The sequence below is a fragment of the Capra hircus genome, chromosome 29 (genome assembly GCF_001704415.2).
Source record: "Capra hircus breed San Clemente chromosome 29, ASM170441v1, whole genome shotgun sequence".
Lineage (NCBI taxonomy): Eukaryota > Metazoa > Chordata > Mammalia > Artiodactyla > Bovidae > Capra > Capra hircus.
Window position 1 is genome coordinate 8977776 of NC_030836.1, and position 26293 is coordinate 9004068.

The window sequence follows — 26293 nt, forward strand, 5'->3', positions numbered from 1 at the left end:
AGAGGTATATTAACTTTAGACTAATTAACTAAGATTAGACTATTTTATGGTAATGTTTTCTAGTTATTTATATTTCAAAATATAAAGTTAGAACTTACATTGTTTTACTTGTTTTCAGAGTAATAATTGAGTAGAGTTCCTGAATCAGTTCTTTGGAAATTCATTGCACTGAGAAACTATTAGCCCATTTTCAGTTTTGTCAATATTAGCTAGTTGCTATCAAGTGAAAACTGAGCTAACTCAGAACTGAGGGGAGAAAAGAATTAGAATTGTTTTATATAAACAAACAGAGAGTCCTGTCCACTCACAGACCACATATCTGCTCTATTAGTACAAGCACAGCATTCTAGGGAGGATTTTAATAAAGGTGTTCGACCTTCAGCTTGCATCTGTTTCTATATGTATGACTAAAGTGTAGGGATGAATATTATTAACATTGTAATTCTAAATTTTTATGAGAAGTAAGAGAACTGAAAGTTACTCAAGGTCTTGAAACAGTTCCTTTTGAGATAAATAAAATGTACTTCAGGGTGAAGGAAGTTTGATTTACTTTCTGGTATTATTGATTAATTATGTGATAATCAATGCCCTGTTTACTTCTCAGGTAGAAGTTCTGTCTCAGTTGTTCTCGAGAGGATTTTTTAACAACTTTTCCAAACTATCCATTTTTGTTCCACTCTTGTTAAACCTGTACTCTGTTAGTATGCAGACCTACCGTTAAAAGTAAAGCAGAGTAAATTAATCTTTTTTTTTTTAATTGCAGACTTAATTCAGTGCACGAATGAGATGAATGTGAACATCCCGCAGTTAGCAGACAGTTTATTTGAAAGAACTACTAACAGTAGTTGGGTGGTGGTCTTCAAATCTCTCATTACAACTCATCATTTGATGGTGTATGGAAATGAGGTAAGCAGTATTTTTGGTTAACAAGTGTCCTGGGGGTGTTGACTGGTTCAGGTTGCTTCTCCCACTGACACCTCAGAAATGCCTATAGCAACTGAATAATATAGGTCAAAAGGGCAAGGTGCTTATGCAGAAATAGAATTGTAGCCCCTACACTTTTTTTTCTGCCTTTTAAATCAGAAAGCAGAAAGTGGGTCAGAGCACAGGGGACTTTCAGTAATGGGATCGAGAAGCAAAGATTAGTGCCCGGAGATGGGTTCTATAAGCAGCTCTGGTTTTTGCAGGCCTTTGTGTATAGGTTATATGTTTGTCTCTATTCACTTAGTTTTTCATTACAGCCCAGTCAGATTTCTGTCTGATTTCATATAGTTGTCTGTAGAAGCCCTTTGCCTAGTTCAAGGCTGTGATATTAAGGACTAAGATGGCATTTTGCTGAGAGGGACTGATAGAAGAATACCTTCTTCAGCAGAGTTGTGTCTAAAGTCTTTGTTACCCGGAAAGGGTAATGAATAAGATGCATGCTGCTGCTGCTGCTAAGTCGCTTCAGTTGTGTCCGACTCTGCGACCCCATAGACGGCAGCCCACCAGGCTCCGCCGTCCCTGGGATTCTCCAGGCAACAACACTGGAGTGGGTAAACCTTTGCAATTTAATGTCTGGAGAGAATCTTCTTGTTTTCCATGATAGCCCAGTAGCTAATTTTTGAGTTCTTGATTTTCTCAGCCTATTATGCTTACTTGTAAAATTGTGTCAAAAGGAGTATTTAAAACTGTGTTTAAAGAAAGTTTGAATGGAATTAGATAAATCTAGGGCCTTGGTATGTGCCTTAGAAAAATGCAGATCACTGATTGCTAGGAGATAGTTCCCACTGAGATGAGGAGGGACTTTTTTGATTATATTTGTAGTTTTTAAGTTTTAAAAATTATTTTCAGGAGTGCTACCTGAAGTATGATTACTTGGGTAACACATGTGACCCATTTTTAGGACATGTTACTCAGTTGCTTTCTAATCATTGGGCAGTATACAGAGTCAGTAGAAAAAGTTGAATATGCTAGCTTCAGTGTAACCTAAAACATTTTCATCTTAACTAGAATAATAGTTTCTATTTTTATTAGGAATGTGTTTACCCAAGATCATGATCATCTATTCAGAAGAATTTCAGGCTTGTATATATTTTTTACCTTAAAGAATAAACTATGTAGTTTATTCTTTAGGAAGAAAAAGCCACAAATAACAACCAACTGCAATGCTAGTTAAAGAGACACATTCAGTGGTGACCTTCAGAGGTGAATAAGGTAATAATTTGCCCAGTGCTCAGTCTTGTGCAACTTTGTGACCCCATGGACTTGTAACCTTGCCAGTCTCCTCTATCCATGGAATTTTCCAGGAAAGAATACTAGAGTAGGTTGCCATTTCCTGCTCCAAAGATCTTTCTGACCCAGGGATTGAACCCACATCTCTTGGGTCTCCTGCGTTGGCAGGCGAGTTCTTTATCACTGAGCCACCTGGGAAACCCCAACGGTGATAATACCAGAAGCAAAACCTTTTTAGAAGGCAAAGAAATAGAAAGTTGACTGTCATTCCTTACAGCTGACTGACTGAGAAAGGTAGCATTTCAGTAGTGGTTTTCAGATAAACTGTTCCCCTTCAGTAGCCGAGAGAAATTTGGCCTTCTGCTCTTTTTCGTGTGCTAGTCTGTACAATCCTCAAGTTTTTGCATTGGCAGGCGTTACTGGTCTGTGAGAGTATGCATCGAGTTTCACTATGCTGTGGGGATGGAGATTCTCTAGAATAGTTGTTCTGAAACAGGGCAAGGCAGGCAAGTGATTTTCACCCTCAAGGCACATTGGCATAACTGGAGGGGATGCTACTGATATGTAGTAGGTAGAGGGTGCTGGCATGCTGAACATCTTACAAGTACACAAGACAGCCCCTCACAAAAAAGAATCATCAAAACTTATGAAAATCATAGAGTGTTACATTGTCTTAGGATTTTGTTGTTGTTGTTGTCTTAGGATATTTGAATGCATTTTGAAACAAGTTGTTTTAGGATAAGTGATGAAACAGGAGTCTTTGATTTTCAAATTGTTTTTCAAAATCGTGGTTTGTTAGTTTGTGGTGATCTCTGATGAACACTATTGAGTCAGAGAAGTGATCATGTACATAAAATTGATAGTAATCCTCTGCATACATTTACAAAAGTAATCCTTTTAAAATTTGTCCTACAAAGTTGGAAAGAGTTTCTTGAGCTGTTTTAGAGGTTGTGTGTGAAAGGAAATTAAGGTAGTGTTCTCTGGTAAGCATTTTGGAGAGGGGCTTGACAGTATTTTGAGAAGATGAATTTTTATACACCTGCTGAGCCAACAGTTCAACCCTAAGTATATATCATGAGAAACCTTTGCATGCCTGCAGGTGGAGACCAGTACAAAGACGTCAGTGAAACATCGTTAATAATCGTAAAACTGGAGAGAACTTAAATATTCGTGTAGAAAGGGATATATAATGGGTGCAGTAGTTTGCTGAAATACTCAGACATTGTTGAAAATGAGTGAACTAGATGTACATATAGTAAATGGATAATTCTTGGGAAGAAGTTATTGAAAAACACATTGGAAAAGAATGAGTACAGTATAGAATTTCTGTAAATTTAAAATAGAAACCAAAATTATGTACTGTTTTTAGATCCTTATATATGTAGTAAAAGTTTAAAAAACATTCATGGTAAAAACCTACTTCAGAAAAGTGATTGCCTTTGCAGAGGGAGGAAGAGAAGGGAATGGTATTGAAGGCATGTGTCTTTAGTAGTGTGTAATTGGATTCTGTAAGGGGATCTAAAGTGATGATTGTTAATCTGCACTGTGGGTAAGAGGATGTCTGTTCTGTTATACTCCAAAATGATTACTAATATTCTGTTTTTAAAAAGAAATAAAATTTGGATCACTAGATACCTGTTTTAAAATAAAGGCACCATCTGAGTATGATTAGCTGTAGCCATAATATGCTATAGTAAAGCGCTTCTAGTTAAAAGTGCCTGTTTCCTTTTAACTTTAATACCATAGCTGTGGCATTAGACTTTAATCAATTCCTGCATGCTAGTGAAAAATATGTTTTATGTTTTTGGGAGGACTGAAGATGATAAATTTAAGCTAGATAAGATTAATGTGTTAACCACCACTTTCCCCCTAATTCTCAAGTTAAAGTTTCTTAGATGGCAGTACTGTTTGACATAATTATTTGTTGTCTTTTTTCCCCCCAGCGTTTCATTCAGTATTTGGCTTCAAGAAACACGTTGTTTAACTTAAGCAATTTTTTGGATAAAAGTGGATTGCAAGGTAAAGACACCTTATTCATTACAGAAAAATCAAGAGTGACCCCATTTGAGGATTACTGTAAAGTTGAACTCTGTTCTTTTGAACGTATGCTGTGGAGGAGCCTCATGTTTTAGTGAAGGTTGTAGAGAAGAAAAAAGTTATCTTTTCATAAGAAGATGGATTGACTTCACTTCTTGCCACCCAGAGCTCTTTGAGAAGCAGTATAAAGTAGCAGTTTAAGAGCATGGGTTCTGAAAGTGCACTGCCTGGATCGAATCCCATCTCTAACACCAACTGCATAAACTTGAGCAAGTTGCTTTACCCCTCTGCATCTGTAAAATGAGGAGTAATGATAAGCACCCACTTGTAGGATTATCATGAGGTGTAACCTAGTTATGCGTGTAAGGTGTCTAGAATGATGCCTGGCACATAGGAAACTCTACGTATATTCTGTTCTAGTTGTTCTAAATCATACACAACTGAAGATTGATAAGTATGAAAAATATTAAATTGATTAATGATTTGAGGAGTGGCATTTTGGTTCCATAGGATGTTACATTTGAGTTTGGGGTTATTAAGTAGTATAAGAAGACAAGTTTTTAAATTCCCAGTAAATAAAAGGAATGTTGGTTGAATAAAACAGAATTATTTAGTGAACTTCTAAGGGGAAAATTTTTCTAAGCCACATATGACATACCTAGCTTTAAAAATGTCAAGTTAGAATGTAACTTTACATATCTGTAAATGTAGAATGTAACTCTTACTGTATCTGCTTTCATTGTTGTTATTATTTTATACTTTATTCTGAGAAATGTTGAGAATATCATACATTTTAGTAGCAAAGGTAAGTATAATATGTTTCTCAGATGAATTACTTATTAATACTTAACAGATATTTTATTTATTTTACTTTAATTCAGTAACTTGAAATTGCTGTAATCTAGTACTGTAGCCTTCCATGTACGTACTGTCTTAACGGGATCTCTTACACTTAGCCAGAGCTAGACTGTTAGCATTATAGAATAACTCTAGGAAGAGCCTCATAAAGGACATACTGAGACCATACTAAAGGAGTACTCAGCAGTAAGTTTCAGCTGGGAAATATCTTTAGAAAAGGTAATATTTGTGCTGTGCTTTGAAAGATGGATGAGGACGTGAGTTGACTTAAGCAAAGGTAGACAGATGTATGTGTATGGTAAAGAGCATGGGTGTTTCTTTATAGGGCAAATGAATATGAATAGAATGTAAGATGAGATGTTGGAGAATATGTAATGGCAGATAACTCTTGGGAAGCTGTTTGGGGCCAAAATCACGCACAAAGGATTTTGATATGTTTGGGATTTTATGATGCAGCGAGAAACCATCGAAGTTTTTTGAGTTGAGGGAGGAGGAGAGAAGGAATGTGTATTATTTAAAAAAACCACTCTAGCTTGTTGTATCTGAGTGAGTAACATCTTGAGGACCTTGAGATTGCTCTGGTCATTGTTTTGATCATCTAGTAGAGAGTTAATGAGGACCTGAATTGTGGCTTCTGTGGAGATGAAAATCAGTAGAATTTAGTGATTAGCTGTGTATATGTTTATGAACTGTTCAATACTTCTTTACTTTTGGCAGTTGAAAGTACTAATTAGAATTGAATACTCAATCTTTCAGAGATTCTGGAAGATCAATAATCTACGTAGAACCAGCTGTTACAAGGTTGATTTTACTTTAATGAGAGATATCATGCCTTAAATAGTTAAGAGGGAAAAAAAATGAAGCCATGGAATCCCTTTTTCAAGTAAAATCTTTAATAGAAGCTATCTGTATATATAACAGGTGAAACTGGAGCTGTTTTGTTTTCTGGAACATGGATAAAACTACCTCATCTTTTTATTTCTGCTTTCAGCCTTATTTAGTTCATTTGAACTGTAAGAGTCTGGAAAACAATATGCAAATCACTACTCTAGAGCAGAATATATGCGTGTGTTCCAAGTGGGTTTTTTGTGTCTCATTAACTACTGATTTTCTACTTTCTTGAGATGGAAATTAAGCACTTCTGGTGACAAGGTTTTAAGGCTTTCATTCCTTTCATGTAGAGAACAGTTTTTAGGCCTTTTATTTAAAGCTTATATTCAAAGATATTATAAAGGTTAGACTGAAATGATAAAAGTTATATTTCAGTGATGTTTTTGTAATTTTGATTGCTGATGTATTTTGTTGGGTGGAGTCTGGTATATTTTATTCAGTATATACTGGCTGTTATACTAGTTGTATATATTATAATTAAACTTATAGTGCATGAGATAACTGTGTACTTCTAATAGCTGTACTTGAAGTAAGAATATGGGAACACAAAGAGTTCAGGGAAAGTTTTAGAGACCGAGCCTTGAAGGATGAGAGATGTTTCTCCCCTTAGTGAGGATCTAATAGAGTGTATTAGAGGGAACAGTATTAACTGAAGAGCTGAAAAATGTGAGTATGTAACACCTTATACAGTACACTAATAGCTATGAGAATATCTGAGGGCAGTGACTTTTTTCTGTTCACTGGTTTTTCTCCAGTAGCAAGGTAGTAGCTACTAAGAAATATTTGCTGAATAAATGAATTGGTGATTATGTTAAATCCAGTCACTGTACTTTGTGTGTGTGTGTGTGCACTTGTTTTGGTGTTATATTTTTTTAAAGTAGCAGAGACCATCAACTAAAATTAAATTTGTTAGATGAAGATGAACTAAAGTAGAATGGATCTGCTTTTACAGTGAAAATGAAAGTCGCTCAGTCGTGTCCGACTCTTTGCGACCCCATGAACTATACAGTCCATGGGATTCTCCAGGCCAGAATACTGGAGTGAGTAGCCTTTCCCTTCTGCAGGAGATCTTCCCAACCCAGGGATCGAATCCAGGTCTCTGGCATTGCAGGCAGGTTCTTTACCAACTGAGCCACAAGGGAAAGAACAAAAATTTGTCGACTTCTTTGAGCCAGGCAATAGCTAAAATACAAGTTTGTTAGTTTGTTTGTTTTTAATAATATTGATTAGATTTTATGGTGCTGAAGTCTTCGAATCTCATGATTGTGTTGAAGCAAAAACTTAGAATGATTTAGCTATTCACTTAGAAAGTTTCATTGAAAACTGTCATAGAATTATTTTTTTTTTAGGCCTTAAATTTGCGTATTGCCACTTATTTCATTGTACAATGCAGTAATTTTCTCTGCTACTTATAAGGTTGGCACCCATAAGTTGTTCTAAATCATATGCAACTAAAAATGGAAAAGTATGAAAAATATTAAATTGATTAATGATTTTGAGGAGAGGGATTTTGGTTCTGCAGGATGTTAAATTTGAGTCATGGGGTTATCAAGTAGTTTAAGAAAGCAAGTTTTTCAATTCCCAGTAAATAAAAGGAATGTTGGTCAGAATAAAGCAGAATAATTATTTTAGTGAAATTCTAAGGGGGAAGATTTTTCTAAGCCACATATGACATACCTAACTTTAAAAATGTAAACTATTATAGATGTTAATGTCACTTAATTCATATCACTAAATTGAAGGTGTAATATCAAGACATTGTGGCCAATGGATAAAATGAGTTGGTTTTCTAAGCTAATTGGGTTTTTAATATTTTATGAAATCCTTTTGTGTTTTTTCCTTACAGGATATGACATGTCTACATTTATTAGGAGGTATAGTAGGTATCTAAATGAAAAAGCAGTTTCATACAGACAAGTTGCATTTGATTTCACAAAAGTGAAACGAGGGTGAGTTAAGCTTTCTTTCTTTCATTCTTTTTCTTTTCGACATCTAATGAATTTGAATATTTTAAAATGTTAACTGCAGGCATTATTTGAGCAAACTCTGGGAGATGGTGAAGGACAGGGAAGCCTGGCGTGCCACAGTCCATGGGGTTGCAAAGAGTCAGACACGGCTGAGCGACTAAACAACAATAGGCATTATTTATTATGAATTACAGAATTTCAAGCCAGTCTTAAAAGATGAACTTCATGTTTTTTTAAGAAGTAAATCAGATACTTTTGCACTAGGATTTTTGAAGTTCTTATTAAATTTTCCAGCAGCTTTATTGAGACAACTCATACAACATAAAATTCACCCTTTTAAAGTGTACAATAAGTGGTTTTTAGTATATTTACAAAGTTGTGCAACATCACTGCTGTCTAATTCCAAAACATGTGTTTCCTTTTCCTCTGGACCTTGGCAGTCACAAATCTACTTTATATCTCTATGAATTTGTCTGTTCTGAATGTTTTTAGGTTTATGAAAGTAATAAACTATTTTTTGAAAATTCAGGCAACATAGAAATCTGACTTAAACTGTTAATATTTTGGTGTATCTAATGTGTTTTCTGTGTGAAAATAGAAATAAAAGTAGGTGTATGAAGACACACAGAAAATCCCGTATTTGGATCACACTGTTTGAAGACTGCTTCTCTCCCCTAATAGGTATTTTAGATATTCTCAATATCTGTGCACATAGACCCAACTCGTTCTTTTGAATGGCTTTAGAATTATGTTCTAGATGTACCTTTGGTTTATTTTTTTTTTTAATCTTAGAAATGCATTGAATATTCTTTTACATATGCTTGCATTCTTTTTTCTTTTTTTTTTTTAATTTATTTTTGATCACACTACTTGACATGTGGGATCTTAGTTCCCCAACCAGGGTTGAACCCGTGCACCCTACAGTTGAAGCACGGAGTCTTAACCACTGAATCATCGTGGAGGTCCCTATGGTTGCATTTGTAAGTGAAGTTTCTTGTAGAATGAATTCTTAGAATTGACAAGTCAAATAATATATATATACATGTACCATAATATATATATATACATGTACCATTTTAATAGAAAACACCAAATTACCCTGTATAAAAGTGGTACCAAATTATTGAGTTAAATACAGTTATAAATACCTCTTTCGCTGTATTCTTCCATCATAATGAAAATGTATCTCATTAGATATTTATGTTGTTAGTTGATTGACTAACTTTTAAATGGTGATATTAAGCCTCTTTCTCTCTGAAAATACCACTCTTGCTTTGTTAATTGCTTTTTAGTATCTTTTGCCCATTTCTCCATTGGACTTTAAAAATTCTGTCTGAAAAGCTTACTGGCAGTTTAGTCAGATAAATTTAGGTTGGATTTCTAGCTTCACTCCAGTTAGATGAGGGATTTTAGTAAGATACTTCAGCCAGCTTGCTAACTTTTAAAAAATAATTTTATTTGAAATAATTCACTTTCTGAAATGCTGCAGGAACAATACAGATAACTCCTATTCACTTCACTCAGATTCATCAGTTTTTAACATTTAATTATTCTTTGTGTCTGTGTGTTTTTTACTTTTTTGTTTGATCCATTTGAGAATGGATTATATATACCTCATACCTTTTTATAGTTCATAGCTCTTAACATTTCAGTGCCTATTTCCTAAGAAAAAATATCTTTTATTACATATCCATCAATTGGCCAACTTTTTCCACATCATGCCACACAAACGAATGCTATCTTTACAGGACAGTGTATTACATGGAAAGGACTACATGAGACTGAAGGGTTTGGGATTAATGTGTCAGCATACGTATAGCCCATTTGTACCATAGCAGTATGGTGTGGCACAGTTGGAGAGCATTGACTTAAGCTTCAAGTTATTTCATCTGTGAATTTTTAAAACATTTATTTATTTTTATTTTTGGTTGCACTGGGTCTTCGTTGCTGTGCGTGGCATTCTCTCCTTGCAGTGAATGGGGCTACCCTTGGTTGCAGTGCACAGCCTCTCCTTGCAGGGGCGTCTCTTGTTGTGGAGCACAGCTCTAGGAGTGTGGGCTTCGGTGGCTGAGCACGTGTACTCAGTGGTCGTGGTTCTCAGGCCCTGGGGTGCATGGGCTGCGTTAGTTTCAGCACATGGGCTCGGTAGTTGTGGCGCACAGGCATCGTTGCTCCATAGCATGTGGGGTCTTCCAGGACCAGGGATTGAACCCATGTCCCCTGTGCCACTGCAAAGTTCTGTAAATATTGTTTCATCTGTAGAATGGTGATGTTAATAGCATTTATCTATTAGGATTTTTGTGAGAATTAAATGAGTTATTGTATATAATGCTTATTAGCACATGACAAACTGACAAGCTTTTGGATTTATTGAGACAATAAATTGTCACAGGTTATAAATACTGCCCCCCCTTTTTAGCATTTATTAAAACTTTTAAAAAAATCTATGTGATAAAAATTATTATCTTCATTTTTATGGCTGCTGTCTTTTAAGCAAACTCGAGTGGGGTTTTCTACCCCAAAGTGATCAATTAACTGTTTTCACTGGATATTTTTATGGATTCAGTATTTTTATTTAAATCTTAAATTCATTTAGACTATATCTTGATATTTAAAAAGTGAGATGGAGATTAACTACAATCTTTAATAGAAATATGGGATATTCAAAAATCAAAATGAATCATTACCCTGTATGGTTAAATGGGCTTCCCAAGTGGCACTAGTGATAAAGAACCCACCTGCCAGTGCAAGAGACATGAGAGATGTGGGTTCAGTCCCTGGCTCAGGAAGATCCCCTGGAGAAGGACATGGCAGTCCACTCCAGTATTCTTGACTGGGGTACCCCATGAACAGAGGAGCCTGGTGTGCCATAACCCATAGGGTTCCCAGAGTTGGACACTCCTGAAGCGACTTAGCATGCATGCACTTGGTTAAATGACTCTTCACTTAAATACACTTTAGCCCCTTTTTTATTATTCTGGAAAATTCTTGGTCATTCCTCAAGATTTTACTCAAATATTTTTTTGAGGAAGCCTTTTTTTCTGTTAGATTTTTTATGACACTGTCTCATCCATGAAGATAGTACAGTCTCACATTCTTATTTTCAGGACTTTCCACAGTGTCTAAACATAGTAGATGCTTAATAGTTTTTGAAAAGATGATTAGATGAGTTTCTAAATAGTACATTAAATAGTTCTATGAAAAATGGATCCAGTAAATTGCCTGTGATATATCTTTTTTAGTTGGTTGTGTTAAACATTGGTCCCTTCATTTTCTTTTTGTTTAGCATTCCATTTTTTGATAGTGTTAACTTGCCGTGTAGAATTATCTTGAATTCTAAATTGGTACAATTTGAAGTGGTAAGACACTGTTAGTAACTAGCAAAATAAAGAATAACCAGGTATTGTCTGTGAATAAGAGTATGGATGATCAGCCTTTAATTCATTGCTCTTATATTTGGGAAGCAGGTATCTGAATTTAATTACACTTGATTACAGAAGTAGTAAATACTTGTGTTCTGCATGGACTATGAATTGTCATGCATTTGGTTTGAATCATATTTTAGCATTTGGGTTTGTGAATTGAGTTTTTTGAAGTCAGTTGCTGATGTAGCATGTGATAACTGTTTGGATTTTTCTTAATTGAGAAATGTAAAGTTCTGTGGGAAGAAATGATGTGGAGGCTAGTGAGAGAGAGAAGAATAAAAAATGTTCCCATTGTTTCTAGCCTAAACCATTGGGGAGATGGCACCTTTTCCTGGGAAGGTTTTTGGAAGCAACATAGGGTAGTGGTTAAAAATTAAGAAATTAATTTTGGAAATACTAGTTTTTAGATGGCTTTGATTTTTATAAGTTAAGATATCAAGTAGGCAATTTGACAGTACTAACTAGGACCTTTGAGAGTTCTGGTCTGGCTGTATAAGTGGCAGTTTGGTAATTTCTGCCTGGGGAATGACAGTATCCTAGGGGATAAGTGAGGAGTGAGAGGGGAGGGCCCAGAAACATCTTGAGATCGACAGCATTTATGTTAGAGAATGAGTAGAGGATGAGGAGAAAGAGACTGAAAAAGTAGTGATGCGGTAGAAAGAAAACGAGGAGTGACGGTATCAGGAATGCTAAGAGAGTAGAGTTACAAGAAGGAGGAAAAAGTTTGAATGCTGCTGAAAAGTCTAGTCAAGTAATGTTGGACTAGTATCCACTGGAAAGGCAACATAGAGGTAAAAACGGAGTAAGTTGAATAATGAATGAAAATTGTGGATTTGCCGGGTGACTGCAAGGGAAAGATAGGTGCAAGAGAGTTAAGGGTATTTGCAAGGGCATGATAGATAATACTTATCTTTTGGAATTATGAGCTAGATGAAAGAAGGAAAAACTAGAAGAGATCAATATGGGTAGTGGTAAGGTTGATAACATTGAAGTTCATGATGAAGTCAAATAGTTTTTGTCATGGGACACTTGACCAAGGTAGCTAGAAAGTTAAAAGGTGATTGTCAGGATGAGGTGTCTGAATCTTGGCTTTTTCTTACATTGAGGGTAAGGGTGTGGTAGTGGGGGCTAGGGATAATGTGGTTTCTTGGCAGGCAGTAAGGTCAAGATATGACTGTGAGAATAGGGGATGTGGTTAAGGGACTGAGATCAAGATGTTGGATTGATTGTGCATGTAAGATGTTGAAATTAACTGAGAAAAACTGAGCCAAGGTTGAAGTCTTTTGTGATACAGGGGAAGTGACCAGAAGGTCAAAAAATTCACTTAGCAAGGAGAGGGAGGGAGAACTAAAGGGACCAGCAGTGACTGAGAAAACAGGAGTTTGATATGTGTGGGAATAAAGAAAGGGCTGCAAAGAGGGGGTGAGGTCCTCATCCTGAACTCCTGAAGCTGGTACCAGTCATTGAGGATATGGGTATGTGTGAGTTAACACGTCTTATTTGGGAGGGTTGTTGGAGTAAAACTGGTCAACAGCTGCCTACATAAGGCAGGCCAGCGTTTGTTCTTTAAACTCTTGTCCTGCAAAGAACTTTTTTTGCTTTTCATAGCTTAATTGTTTTTCTGGTACCTGGAGTTGTGTTTTAAGGGATAGCTTAGGGTAGAACAGCTATTTCTAAGTATGGATCATTTGTAAGTTAGGGTACATCTATACATTTTTTTGAAGGGGCCTTATTCCTCTACCAGAAGTTTATGAAAAGCTTTGCTTTAGAGTCTTATACACTTGGGTTTACACACTGACCCTAAAATCAATTCATTTTCTGACCGTAGATACTCTCATAACCTCAATGAACCTAAAATTTCATTGTCTGTAAGATGGGACAAGACCACCTGCAGGATTTTTCTGAGAATTTGAAAAACATAGCCCGTAAGACAGAAGCCTGGTCTATAATAAACATATTGGTGTTAGTTGTGTGTGTTAACTCTATTACCTCTTATCTAGTGTTTTTGGTGTCAGTTTTGTAAAAATCTAATTTATTTGGTACTGCTGATGTTTATCTTTCTTTAGAAATATCTAAAGAAATATTTAAAGAAATCTTTTTGGAAATATTTAACAGAATATTTTATTAAAAACAATTTCTCTTAAGCATCACTTATATTAACGGCCTGATTAGAATGACTTGGTAAAACTGTCCTTTATATTGTAATAAAGTGTTTTTAAATTGTGTATATTTGAGTAGATAGCTTCATGTTTTGTTTATGGCAATGCTGGGCCTTTGTTGCTGTGCACAGGTTTCTCTAGTTGTGGAGAGCAGAGGCTGCTCTGCGTTGTGGGGCACGGGCTTCTCGTTCCGGTGATCTCTCTTGCTGAGGAGCACTGGTGCTAGGGCCCAAGGCTTTAGCAGTTGTTGCACTTGGGCTCAGTAGTTGCAGCGCGCAGGCTCCAGAGTGCAAGCTCAGCAGTTTTGGCACAGGGGCTTAATTCCCCAGTGGCATGTGGGATCTTCCCAGACCAGGGTACCAATCAGCATTCCCTGCATTACAAGGAGGATTCTTACCTACTGGACCGCCAAGGAATCCCTAAAATAAGTTTGATTTGAGTCACAAATAATCTACTTTAAATAAAATGGTACTTACCAAGACTTGTATTCAACTGCAGACTCCATCATGTCCTGTTTAGTGATTTGAGGGAAATGCCCTTTGGACGAATGAGCAGTGTGAGCATCAGATGATTTCCTCATGTGAAAAGTATAGTATAAACCTGGTTATATATTGTAAGCTTTTATTTTTATGTCTCACGTTTTACATCTTTTTAGTTTGAAATGAGCACCTTGATATTGGACATATGGTATTTTCTGGTTTTGTTTTTCTTTACAATTTCTACTTGAGGTTTCAGGTTCAATAATGACATAAAAACATGTGATGTTTGGTAACAGCTTGTTCTCTGTTTAAATAGAGAACCAGATGGGAGTTTGAAACATAGATTTAATAACAAACTCAATTGTTCTTTTCTTTAAACAGGGCTGATGGAGTTATGAGAACCATGAACACAGAAAAACTCCTAAAAACTGTACCAATTATTCAGAATCAAATGGATGCCCTTCTTGATTTTAATGTAAGTTGATTACATAAAAGCTTTTGTAATTTGATATTTTTAAAATTGCATTATTTTAATTAGATTTTTTAATCTCAAGTTGTCATAGACTAATTTTTTCACACAATTATCCTATTTGGCTAAGGATTTTCTATAAATGTGGCCCCAAATCAGATTACTTTCTGTTTGAATAATTGCTTAAGATTTACTCTGATTTCTTTGGTGGTGCTTCCAGAATCCTCGCTATATTATAGGGTATACAAGCTGAAGAAAGTGATGGAGAGGTGAAGAGATCAATGTGAAAATCTGCTTTTTTTTTGATAATGGTTTTTAGATGTTAAAAATGTACAAAAATTTTCCTTATGACTAGCTGTCTTAAGATTTCACTTTTTGTCTACTTTGCAGAACTCAAAGCATGACAGTTATTAAGAAATAAAGGGAAGTTCAAATATACTTGTAACAGTGTACTATATATCTATTGCCCAAGGACTCTGTGTTCCCTGGCATTTTTGTTTTAATGACCGCTACTTGAACCGAGTTTCCAGCTTTGTTATTTGTTTGTAGTATGTTGGGTGTTAGCATTTTCAAGTCGTCTCTTTTGGTGCATTTAACTTAAAGATGCTTTCTTTTAGACTTTGTACATGTAAGTTAGTGATCGAAGCTGTGACAGTTTTATGCTGAAATTGATTTTCCTTTAATGCGGTGCTGTCACTTGGTCGTCTTTCGCTTCCAGAAGCCAGGGACCAGCTTTGCTTTTCCCTGCTGTGTCCCTGTTGTCAGTACTGTGTGGCACATAGTGTCCAACAAACATTGACTACATGCATCCCATAGGTACTTTAGAGACTAGAGCAGATTCTGAAGCTACTGTTTTTTTATGTGGCTTGTGAACTGAGAACATTTTTAAATGGTTGCAAATAATTTAAAAAGGGAATATTTTTACATTTTTGAATGGTTGCTAGTAATAAAAGAATTTTTTAACAGGTGAAAAGTATATGAAATTTATATTTCAGTGTCCACAATACTGTTTTTAGAACAGGCTCATTGGTTACGTGGCTGCTTTTTTTGGTGTAATAATGGGGCCAAGTAGTTGTGACCGATCATATGGCCTGCACAGTCTGAAATACTGAGTCACGCCCCTAGTTTGCTGGCTCCTAGTCCAGAAGACAGGGGATTAATGTAACTGCTGAACTTTATTTTGATTTTTATAGAGAAAACGTCCAACCATGATTTCTTTTTTCCACTTAATTTATTGTGGGTATCTTTAAAAAATGGCATGTTCCTTTCAATGTCTGTTATACTTTGTTGTATGTAATAATTTATTGCTTCCCAGATGGCTCAGATGGTAAAGAACCTGCCTGCAATGCAGGAGACCTGGCTTCAATCCCTGGGCTGGGAAAATCCGCTGGAGAAGGAAATGGCAATCCACTCCAGTATTCTTGCCTGGAAAATCCCATGGACAGAGGAGTGTGGCGGGCTACAGTCCATGGGGTTGCAAAGAGTTGGACACAGATGAGCAACTAACACTTTACTTGTTGATAAATGTTTAGGGCATTTGGTTTTTTAATTCAGAAAATGGGGGGGGGGGAAACCCAGAAGGGAGGGATACTAGATACTCCATGTGTGCATTAGATAATAGTGTATCTATACATTTATCAGCCTATTTATATGGAATTATTGCCCTAGACAAAGAATTAGATGGTCAAAGGCCATAAACATGTAAGTTTTTAATAAATATTGCCAAATTATACTCCAAAAGGGTTGAGCCAGCCACTAGTCAACAGGCACCTGTTTTTCTTTGTTCTTTTTGGTGTAGAATAATACCTTGGTTTTGACTGTCTTGATACCTACTAGTCTGGTACTCAAGTAATTTAATTGGATTCTTTTAATTTGCCTATTGGTGAAATTGAACTTCTTTTCACATTATTAGCTATATGTATTTTTTATTTTGTGAATTGTTTTACAGAATTCTTTCTATAATGCAGATTGATCTTGTCAGATATTCTGAAAATATTTACCAGTCTGTTGCTTGCCATTCAGCTTACATTTTTCTGTACCTAACAAGTTAATTATCATGTACTTAGTTATCTAGATAGCAACCCAGTCTAGTATTTTTGCCTGGGAAATCCTATGGACTGAGGAGCCTGACAGGCTCCGTGGGGTCATAGGAGCCGAACACAACTTAGCAACTGAACCACCACCACCACCACAGTTATCTAAAAAGGAACTTAAGATTAACTTGTTTTATCCTTTTGATTATTTTCTCGTTAAGCTAAAGGTATTTCTCATCTATCTTGGTAGACAACTGCTTTTTTTTTTTTATTAAAACATGAGTCACTAATAATAATAATATTGATCAATTGATACATGTATATATATGGGTGAGTCCCTTCTCTTTTCATTTGAAACAAGCACAACATTGTTAATCAGCTATACCCCAATACAAAATAAAAAGTTTAAGAAAAAATAAATATTGATCATTTATGTGTAAAATACTGCATCAAACTCTTTACATGAGTATGTCAGTTAATTCTCCTGTAACCATATGAGGTAGAAATATTATAACCATTTTGAAGGTGAGTTTGTTTGTAATATTGGGAGAATTATTTCTTTTTTAAAAAAATATTTTCTACCTAGCTTAACTCAGTTCTTTGGTGATTATAGTAGCCATTTAATAAATATTTTTTTAAATTTAGAAACATTCAGTAAATTCTTCATGACTGAAAGTGAACTTAGAAATGGGCTTTATTTTGTAATTAGAAGTATTTAATGTTGAAATGAACTTAAAATACTTTTGAGATGTAGCCTAAAAATTTCAAGAGTTGAAGGGTACTTTTGTTCTCACTGACTTATTTCTGAACTAAAGTCAATGTTACAGGGTTTGTGTTGTGGCTTTTAAATAAATCTGAACTCTTCGATCAATATTTTTGCACTGTATGGCTGTGACTCTGATTGCTAGAGATAAATGTCTTTTTTTATCCTACACCTAAGTATTTGAATTCATTGAATTTTACTTTGAAGTAAGTCATTGTCATTTTAGAACAGAACATTAGCTAATCTTTCTATTTTTTTTTTCCAGGTTAATAGCAACGAACTTACAAATGGGGTAATAAATGCTGCCTTCATGCTCCTGTTCAAAGATGCCATTAGACTGTTTGCAGCATACAATGAAGGAATTATTAACCTGTTGGGTAAATATTTCTATCGTTTAATAACATTTTATCTCTTATCTTGTGTCATTGATAAATAATATTGTCTTGGTTATTACTTAAAGCTGGCTTAAAATTCATTGAGATATACTTATTCATTGAACAATTTGGAGAAAAGAATTTTATACCTGAGTACAATGCTAAGTGATTAAATAATTGTACAATTAGAATGTTCAGCCAGATGAACTATGCACTTTTTAGATATATCTGTATTTTTTTCTATCAGTTTTATTTTTAGAAATAGAAAATTTTCTTTAAAATTAAGTTGGAATTTTCTGTCTCAGGAAAATAATTTCCTCAGTTTATTCCAAAATGAACTTTTAATTGTAAAATTGGTACTTCTTTCTGAACTTAATTTTTAGATTGATAATTATTTTAAAATAAATACTTTTTTAAAGGATGTTTTTTACATTTGAGGCATTTTAGGAGTGTGTGGTGCTTTGTTGTGTATTAGGTATATATGGCATTCAGTTAGTTTTGCCTAGCGGAGAAGGCAATGGCACCCCACTCCAGTACTCTTGCCTGGAAAATCCCATGGATGGAGGAGCCTGGTGGGCTGTAGTCCATGGGGTCGCTGAGGGTCGGACATGACTGAGCGACTTCACTTTCATTTTTCACTTTCATGCATTGGAGAAGGAAATGGCAACCCACTCCAGTATTCTTGCCTGGAGAATCCCAGGGACAGGGGAGCCTAGTGGGCTGCCGTCTATGGGGTCGCACAGAGTCGGACACGGCTGAAGCGACTTAGCAGCAGCAGCAGCAGCAGCAGCAGCAGCAGCAGCAGTTTTGCCTAGAGATGCTAATTTTTTTCAGTGGAGTTTGAATGGAGTAGAAAAGTAACAGTCTGTAAAGAGTGTCAAAGTATCAAGTGTCAAGATGTCAGATATATTTACTCCAATATATTTGTTCTCCCTTTGCAGTAATTTTTTTTAAAGAATTTATTTAAATTTGATTTTCATAGGCAGGGATAATACAAACTCATTTAGGGATGCTTTAATTAATGGAGATAGGGAAACTTCTTTTTTTCCACAAGTGAAAAATGGGAAGTTTTTTATAAAGTTTTAGAAAGTATAGTCTCCCACCTTGGTATACATTAAGCTCTTTATTGCTGTTTATGTAAATTAAATTAGTTTTCCAAGTGACATCTGGACTTAGAAAAGTCACCATCTTTCTTAATATTATTTAGAATATTTGGAAATAGACATTTAGCACTGTTTTAAATGGAGTCAAATGTGATCTATATTAACATGCAGATTATACTTAGGGAATTGTTAGGGAAGAAATAAATATTGTAGGAAAAACTGGTAATAGGAGTAAAATCGTAATTTCTTAATTTTTAATATAGCAGCATGTCTATTTTAACTTGCTTTGAATACCTAAGCTAATTTAACACTTGGTGAGTGTGTTTTCTGAGACATCAGTATAACTTGGGCTGTTTTAAATCTTTTTCTCTTTTGAGTATTATATTTTGATGTGAATAAAAGTATGTTTATATCTGTTTTTGGCAGAAAAATATTTTGATATGAAAAAGAACCAGTGCAAAGAAGGTCTTGACATCTATAAGAAGTTCCTGACTAGGATGACTAGAATCTCAGAGTTTCTCAAAGTTGCAGAGGTAAACTGTTTAAATGACTGTATCTCTGAACTTGGTTTCTTTGTCTTTAAGTGTACATTTCAAAGAAATCAGTCTTTACCCAAGTGAAAGAAATGTCTTAAATATAGTAAGGTATATATTCAATTATAACACTATACTATATCGCATTCTGTGCTGTAGTATGAATACGATATAACGTTGAATATTACCCTGTGTATTTAATCTAGTATTGAATACTAAAAAGTAGTCCAGTTTTTAAATTCTTTCTCTGTAAAATCAGGTTGATGGCAGTGATTTTCATGTGTGGAATTGGCTGTATATCATAGAAGATTTATTCTATTAAATATGGTAAAGAATATTCTATGTTAGTGCAGGTCTCCTTCCTTCAATAAGACTTGCAACCAGAGCCATATGGTTCAGAATGTTTTCTTCCTTTCAGAAGTGAACTTAATGCCTCTGTTGTTTGTCATTGTTTATGAAAGCTATGAATGTAGGTTATAGGATAATTAATTTTGTAACTTTTTGAAAAATGAGTTTCTGAGAGTCACAGAAGGTAGTTGTGGTAATGCTTATAGACATCATCTTGCTTCCACAAAGGCAGCACTTAAAGAGTTTTTGTTTTCCCTTTCTCTTCCATCTACCTATTATTACCAGAGGTGTTTTGTTAGGGTAATTCTAAAAGATGAATATATTATTGATCAGTAATATCAAAGTAGTTCATCTGAAACTAGCAAGTTGGTGATTCTGCCTCTATTATCGTAGTGATGTTTTATTCTGTAGCAGGTGGAGTAAGATATAAAAAGATGGTGAGACCTTTGAAGAAAATAGCTTTGTAGTGTTAGACTATTTTATGAAGTATACTGGAATTTATTTGGATTTAAAGTATTTCTCAATATCTTTAGGATCAGTCATATGCTAAAACCAGAAAGAAGCAGTATTTATGATGATCCTAGTAAATTCTTTAAATACATTTACTTTGTTGACCTTTCCCTTTGGCTTCTTTTGTTCTTTGCATTTGATAAGTTGTATATACTGACTTAAGTTTTAAGCCCTTATTCGCCTCCAGATCTGCTGGTCTTACCCTGCTGGACCATCCACTCCATAGGAATACTCTCCTACCTTAAGAATATTCTTTGATGAAGTGGTCTTTGGGCTCACAATTTCATTATGAGACCTAAGTTCTTGGAGTGAAGACTCAAGTAACCTTTTCAAATGTGTTTGAAGATGACAAATATATCATTCAGTGATTAGTTTTGAAGATCTTAGTATGAATTATTTTATCAAATTTTCTACTGATACCATTCTGGAATTGGCCCTTAAAAGGTTGAGAAAAGGAAAGGGGAATGATTAGAAAATGAAATAGTCATATAGCATGAATAATCATATTGTCACTGGAGGGAAAAGAATTTTTAAATTAGGGTGTTGGAATAAATAAGAATGGTTTTTATCTTCTTTGCTGGAATTTGCCTCGTACCTGAGTATCATGAAAGCATGTTGGGATTGCTTTGTGGGGACAGTTATATCCTGGTTAAACATCACTTGGTATTTGTATAAAACCTAGCCTGCTTGAGTGAACGTAGGTTTGAAACCTGTGGTGACTGCCAGGGAAAGTGTACTTTATGGTGAAAGAGTGAGTCATTGTTGTTAGGTTTGTTCCTTAACTTCTTATTATGCTCCAACAGGCTTGTTCATGGTCAGCCTTTCTAATTCTTGGTGTAGTGTTTTTGTCACAGAAGTGATGAATTTTTCAGATTGTGACAAGGTAGCTTCTTTAGGTGTTTTGAGGATGTGGAGACGGTAACTTAGTAGCCTGGTTGAATTTCTAACTCTCCCTCCCCTCCTGTTAGAGGACTTTTAGAGCCATCAGATAATATCTAAGTCTTTGGAGGTATTGAATGTATCTGTGGGGATTAAAGAATTCTTCCTAAAATATTGCTCCTACTACTAGTCACAGATGTTATTTTCTAAATTTTACTTATAAAACTCTTTATTGTAATTTTGTCTATTAAATATGATGCTGCTTCTTCTTACAGCAAGTTGGAATTGACAGAGGTGATATACCAGATCTTTCACAGGTAAGTATTGTTGTAATGTCAGTCTCTGTCTGCTGTGTTCTACTAGGTCTGAAGGGTACAAAGATAAATAATATGCAGCTCTTGTTGTCAAGATCAGTGTATTTTTCTTGATTTTCAGTGTTTTGATGTATTGCTGATGATTGTTCTAACATTATAACCATATAGAAGGCTACTCATTTCTTGGTGGAGCCAGCCGGTGCTGTGCTGTTCTTTTAGTTTATTCCCTTTTAGTCTCTGTTTCCCATCATCATTACCACCCCCTCTGCCCCCCCTTCAGAAAGAACTGAACTTAGAGAATGGTGTTTTAAAAACAAAATCTTCACTGTACTGTTGGTAGAGAATTATCTTACACAGGATTTGTTTTTCTGGTTTTAAACCTTCCTCTTTGGCTCTTTGACTCAGGTAGATACATTCAGTTCAATTCAGTCTTCTCAGTTGTGTCTGACTCTTGCGACCCCATGAGTCACAGCACGCCAGGCCTCCTTGTCCATCACCAACTCCCAGAGTTCACCCAAACTCATGTCCATCGAGTCGGTGATGCCATCCAGCCATCTCACTCGGTTGTCCCCTTCTCCTCCTGCCTCCAGTCCCTCCCAGCATCAGTCTTTTCCAGTGAGTCAACTCTTTGCATCAGGTGGCCAAAGTATTGGAGTTTCAGCTTCAGCATCAGTCCTTCCAACGAACACCCAGGGCTGATCTCCTTTAGGATGGACTGGTTGGATCTCCTTGTAGTCCAAGGGACTCCCAAGAGTCTTCTCCAACACCACAGTTCAAAAGCATCAGTATAAACCTCAAAACATTGCTCTTAAGTTTGAGTCCTGGCTGTGGCACCAGCTGGCCCTGTGATCTGGGGAAGTTACTCTCTGTGCTCCAGTTTCATTATTTCTAAAATGTAGATATTACAATACCCACCCACCTCAGTTGGGAGGATTAAGAGTTGACACCTAAAAACATTTAGCGCATTAAGCACTCAGTGTTAGCTACTATAATATTATTTTTTATTATCATTATCTTAAAAAAATTTTAGGAAGGAAATGTTAAACCTTCAGTTTTTTCTGGCCTTTTCTGGTGTCTGTTTACTGAGTATTAACAATGAAAGGACCTGGCATAAACTATCCTTTTATATCAACTCTCTCCTCAGTAGTTATCTCTTTTACCTTATTTTCAGTCATTCTAGGATTCTTTTAAATACTTTGCTTATTAATGGTTCTTACTGTTTTTCTCCATACTCACTTGTTCTGATTTATCTCTTTGATCTCCAGGCTAAGGGTATATACTAGATCTGGTTATGAATTGTATGCAAATAAAAATTTTTGAATGTGCCCACATGAAATAATTGGCCTGATTAAGATTGAGCACATTATTGCTATAGGCTAAGTATGATAAGAGTCATTGTTTGAACAGTATAAACTGATTCGACAGTTTCACATGGGAAGGGAGTTTGGGGGAGAATGGATACATGTATATAATATGGCTGAGTCCCTTTGCTGTCCACCTGAAACTGTCACAGCATTGTTAATGGGCTATATGCCAATATAAATAAAAAGTTTAAATAAATTTAAAAGTAAAAAGATCAGCCTCAGGCCATACTATCATATGTGTCTGTACTTTAGTAATCATGGTATTGTACTTTAGGAAAGATGGTAGTTATACACAAATGGAAATTTGAGATTATTTACTCTTTTTTTGTTTGTTATAAATTGTTCTTTTTAGGATGTGAAGCATCACATTTCCTTCATTTTTTGTAATGTGGATTTGACTTTGAAAAAATAGATATATTTAAAAGGAATTTAAGATATAGTTATTAATTATCATACCTAGGTAGTTTAAGTATTTGTAAGCACAACTTAAATGTTTCAGAAAAAAATACATAGTTGAAATGACCTCAGTTTTAATTTAAGATTCTTCAGCATAGTAGTTAGTATCTGGGCTTTCAGGCGGGACACAGCTTACACACTGTGTTGGTTCCTGCTATGTATCAGATAGGTGATCTGGGCCAAGTTCATGTTCTGTCTCAGGTTGTTTACTTGTACAGTGGATATGGTAGTCCTGTCTTTCTCACAGATTCGGTGATGGCATACAGGGTAGCTCGCACAGTGCCCGTTGTGTTACAGGAGCTTTTAAAGTGTTAATCGCTGTTAGTAACACTCTCCTCATCGTCTCTGGCGTAGCCTAGATGGTAGTTGGCCTGCTGATTTGTTGGGGTTGAGGGATGGATTGCACGTGTATCCTCAGATCAGCACAGAAGTTCTTGTTTCCTACCATGTCTGTCTTGTACTACGGCCTTGATATAGAGAGAGAAAATACAGGATGAAGTTGTTCAGGTCATAGTTGACAGAGAAATTAGCTAGTACTGTCTCTTCCAACTGCTTTTGGATACCTGTAATTCAGAAACTTTATATCAAATCCTAAAGAATATTTGCTGCTGATGTATTTTAAAAGTAGTGAACAGTTCCTTTTCAGCTCACTGAAAAGGTTTCCTTTTGAAAATAAGTAATTAACTGTTCGTATTCAGTTGAGATTTGACACATAGACTGAGGGTTTCAAGCTAGTCTTTAAAAAAAAAATTGAGGTAAATATCTGTTTAAATGAGGATTGATAACTGTAAGCACTCGTATAATCAATACACCATTTAAGATGTAAATTGTTTCCATCAGCCTCTGTCTGCCTCCAGTCACCCCTAGTCCGCTCCACACAAATCACTATTTTGAATTCTAATAGAGTAATTTTTATCAGTTTTTGAATTTAACATAAATAGGATCATGTGACTATTTTTATGTCTGGCTTCTTTTGCTCATCATAATGTTTTGAGAGCTGTCTATATGTTAGATATACCATTAATTAATTCTTTTTAATTGCCGAATAGTATTCCATCATGTGAATTGACCATAGTTTTGTCTCTTTTCTAAACTAGAAAACTTGGAAATTTTTGGATTATGTACAGTTTTTTAACTGTTGTAAATAAAGCTGGGGCTTCCCTGGTGTCTCAGCAGTAAAGAATTCACCTGCAGTGCAGGAGATACAAGAAACTTGGGTTTGTTTCCTGAATTGGGAAGATCCCCTGGAGAAGGAAAATGGCAGCCCACTCCGGTATTCTTGCCTGGGAAATCCCATGGACAGAGGAGCCTGGCAGGCTATAGTCCATTGGGTTGCAAAAGTCAGACACGACTTAGCTACTAAACCACCAAATAAAGGTGCTTACAACAAGTCTTTTCTTGTGGAGATATGCTTCTCTCTTAAATAAACAGTTAGAAATGGAATTGAGTAATTAAGGTAGGTGTATATTTACCTTTCTTAAAAAAAAAAATCCATGTCTTTTTTCAAGGTAGGCGTATTCCCACCAGCATTGTATGAGAGTTATATTTGCTCTGTATCCTCAACATTTGATGTTGCTAGTCTGTGTAACCATCTAGTGAGTCAGAAGTTGGATCTCATTATGATTTTTTGTTTCCTTGATGTTAATTTTCAGTTTCATTTGTCAGTTTCAAAATGGTGTTTGGACACTTCCAGTTACTCAGTATTTATTAAGTACTAGGAGCTCACTAGGAGAAGGCAGTGGCAACCCACTGCAGTACTCTTGCCTGGAAAATCCTTTGGACGGAGTAGCCTGGTGGGCTGCAGTCCATGGCGTTGCTAAGAGTCGGACACAGCTGAGCGACTTCACGTTCACTTTTCACTTTCCTGCATTGGAGAAGGAAATGGCGACCCACTCCAGTGTTCTTGCCTGGAGAATCCCAGGGATGGGGGAGCCTGGTGGGCTGCCGTCTGTGGGGTCACACAGAGTCGGGCACGACTTAAGCAACTTAGCAGCAGCAGGAGCCCACTCAGCAATATGTCCAGCTTTTAGGATTGTTTTTATTCAAAATTTAAATAAGTTAAATATTAAAAAATTGCAGGATCCTCTTAATGTTTTATGTTCACATAGACTTAGTTTTTATAGCTTTATTTGTTAATACTCTTACCAGATGATGCTTATGTAATAAAAATAATAAATATTCCCTATGAATGAATTAACAGTGGCATTTTATGCCATTGTTAATTCATTCATAGGGAATATACCTATTTATTTTCTTTATTGTATTAGATGATTCTTGATTTATTTTGAGTAGTGGTGTGATTATCATGAAAGTCTTAATATTTGTACAATTTTAGGCCCCCAGTAGTCTTCTTGATGCTTTGGAACAACATTTAGCTTCCTTGGAAGGAAAGAAGATCAAAGATTCTACAGCTGCAAGCAGGTACATTATTCTTTGTGGGGCAAAGAGAGGTAGTGCTGTTTCTGAGAAAGTAGTAGATGAGTCTAGCTGAAGTTCCAAGTTATTTAATTTTTCTTTATCTTGATTTCACCATTTATAAGTCATTTATTAATAGTATCAACCTCAGAGAGTTGCTCTTAAAGATTAATACATGCAAGTTTTTGTGGCAATTTCTAATTTTCAGTAAATGTTAGCATTTGTTAAGATGATGACAGTAACTGTGTGGTTTAGAATGGTGTTCATAATGTTAGTATTTCTCTTAAAGATGAAATGCATGTGTTCATATGGTGTATTATAATTATAAGGCTCCTTTTTACAAATTTGATTCACCCTCACAAATAGCCCTGTGAAATATGCAGTAGTAATTCAGGGACTCAGAACTAGGATGTCCAACATAAGATTTCATCATCTTTTCTTTAATGCCAGTTCTTGGGGGTGATTGGTGACATATTTTCATCATTCTGTTAGACTTTTAGCTGATTTCCAAGACTAAGACCAATGAACCTAGCAAATCAAAAATAATATAGATCATCTCTTATTGACCTTGTAATGTTGTTATTGTGTTGGTTAGTAGAAGAAAAACTTTTGTATAAATTATGATTAGAACTTTCCTTCTTTTTGATGTGATTTTTCTAATAGGTTTTTAGAAATGTAAGGCCCAATTATTTGAGCAAGTAA

General features: G+C 35.5%; 1 protein-coding gene across 17 annotated transcripts in view; it reads left to right on the forward strand.

Annotated features, from left to right (window-relative positions):
• Nucleotides 1-26293, forward strand: part of PICALM (phosphatidylinositol binding clathrin assembly protein) — a 97313-nt gene that overhangs the window by 31753 nt on the left and 39267 nt on the right. For all 17 annotated transcript variants that reach the window (XM_018043102.1, XM_018043099.1, XM_018043101.1 and 14 more), the window contains exons 2-9: nucleotides 764-906; nucleotides 4158-4233; nucleotides 7847-7949; nucleotides 14412-14505; nucleotides 17561-17672; nucleotides 19199-19305; nucleotides 21318-21359; nucleotides 25512-25597. In XM_018043102.1, the coding sequence (XP_017898591.1) occupies nucleotides 764-906; nucleotides 4158-4233; nucleotides 7847-7949; nucleotides 14412-14505; nucleotides 17561-17672; nucleotides 19199-19305; nucleotides 21318-21359; nucleotides 25512-25597 (763 nt within the window). The remainder of the gene's footprint in view (nucleotides 1-763; nucleotides 907-4157; nucleotides 4234-7846; nucleotides 7950-14411; nucleotides 14506-17560; nucleotides 17673-19198; nucleotides 19306-21317; nucleotides 21360-25511; nucleotides 25598-26293) is intronic.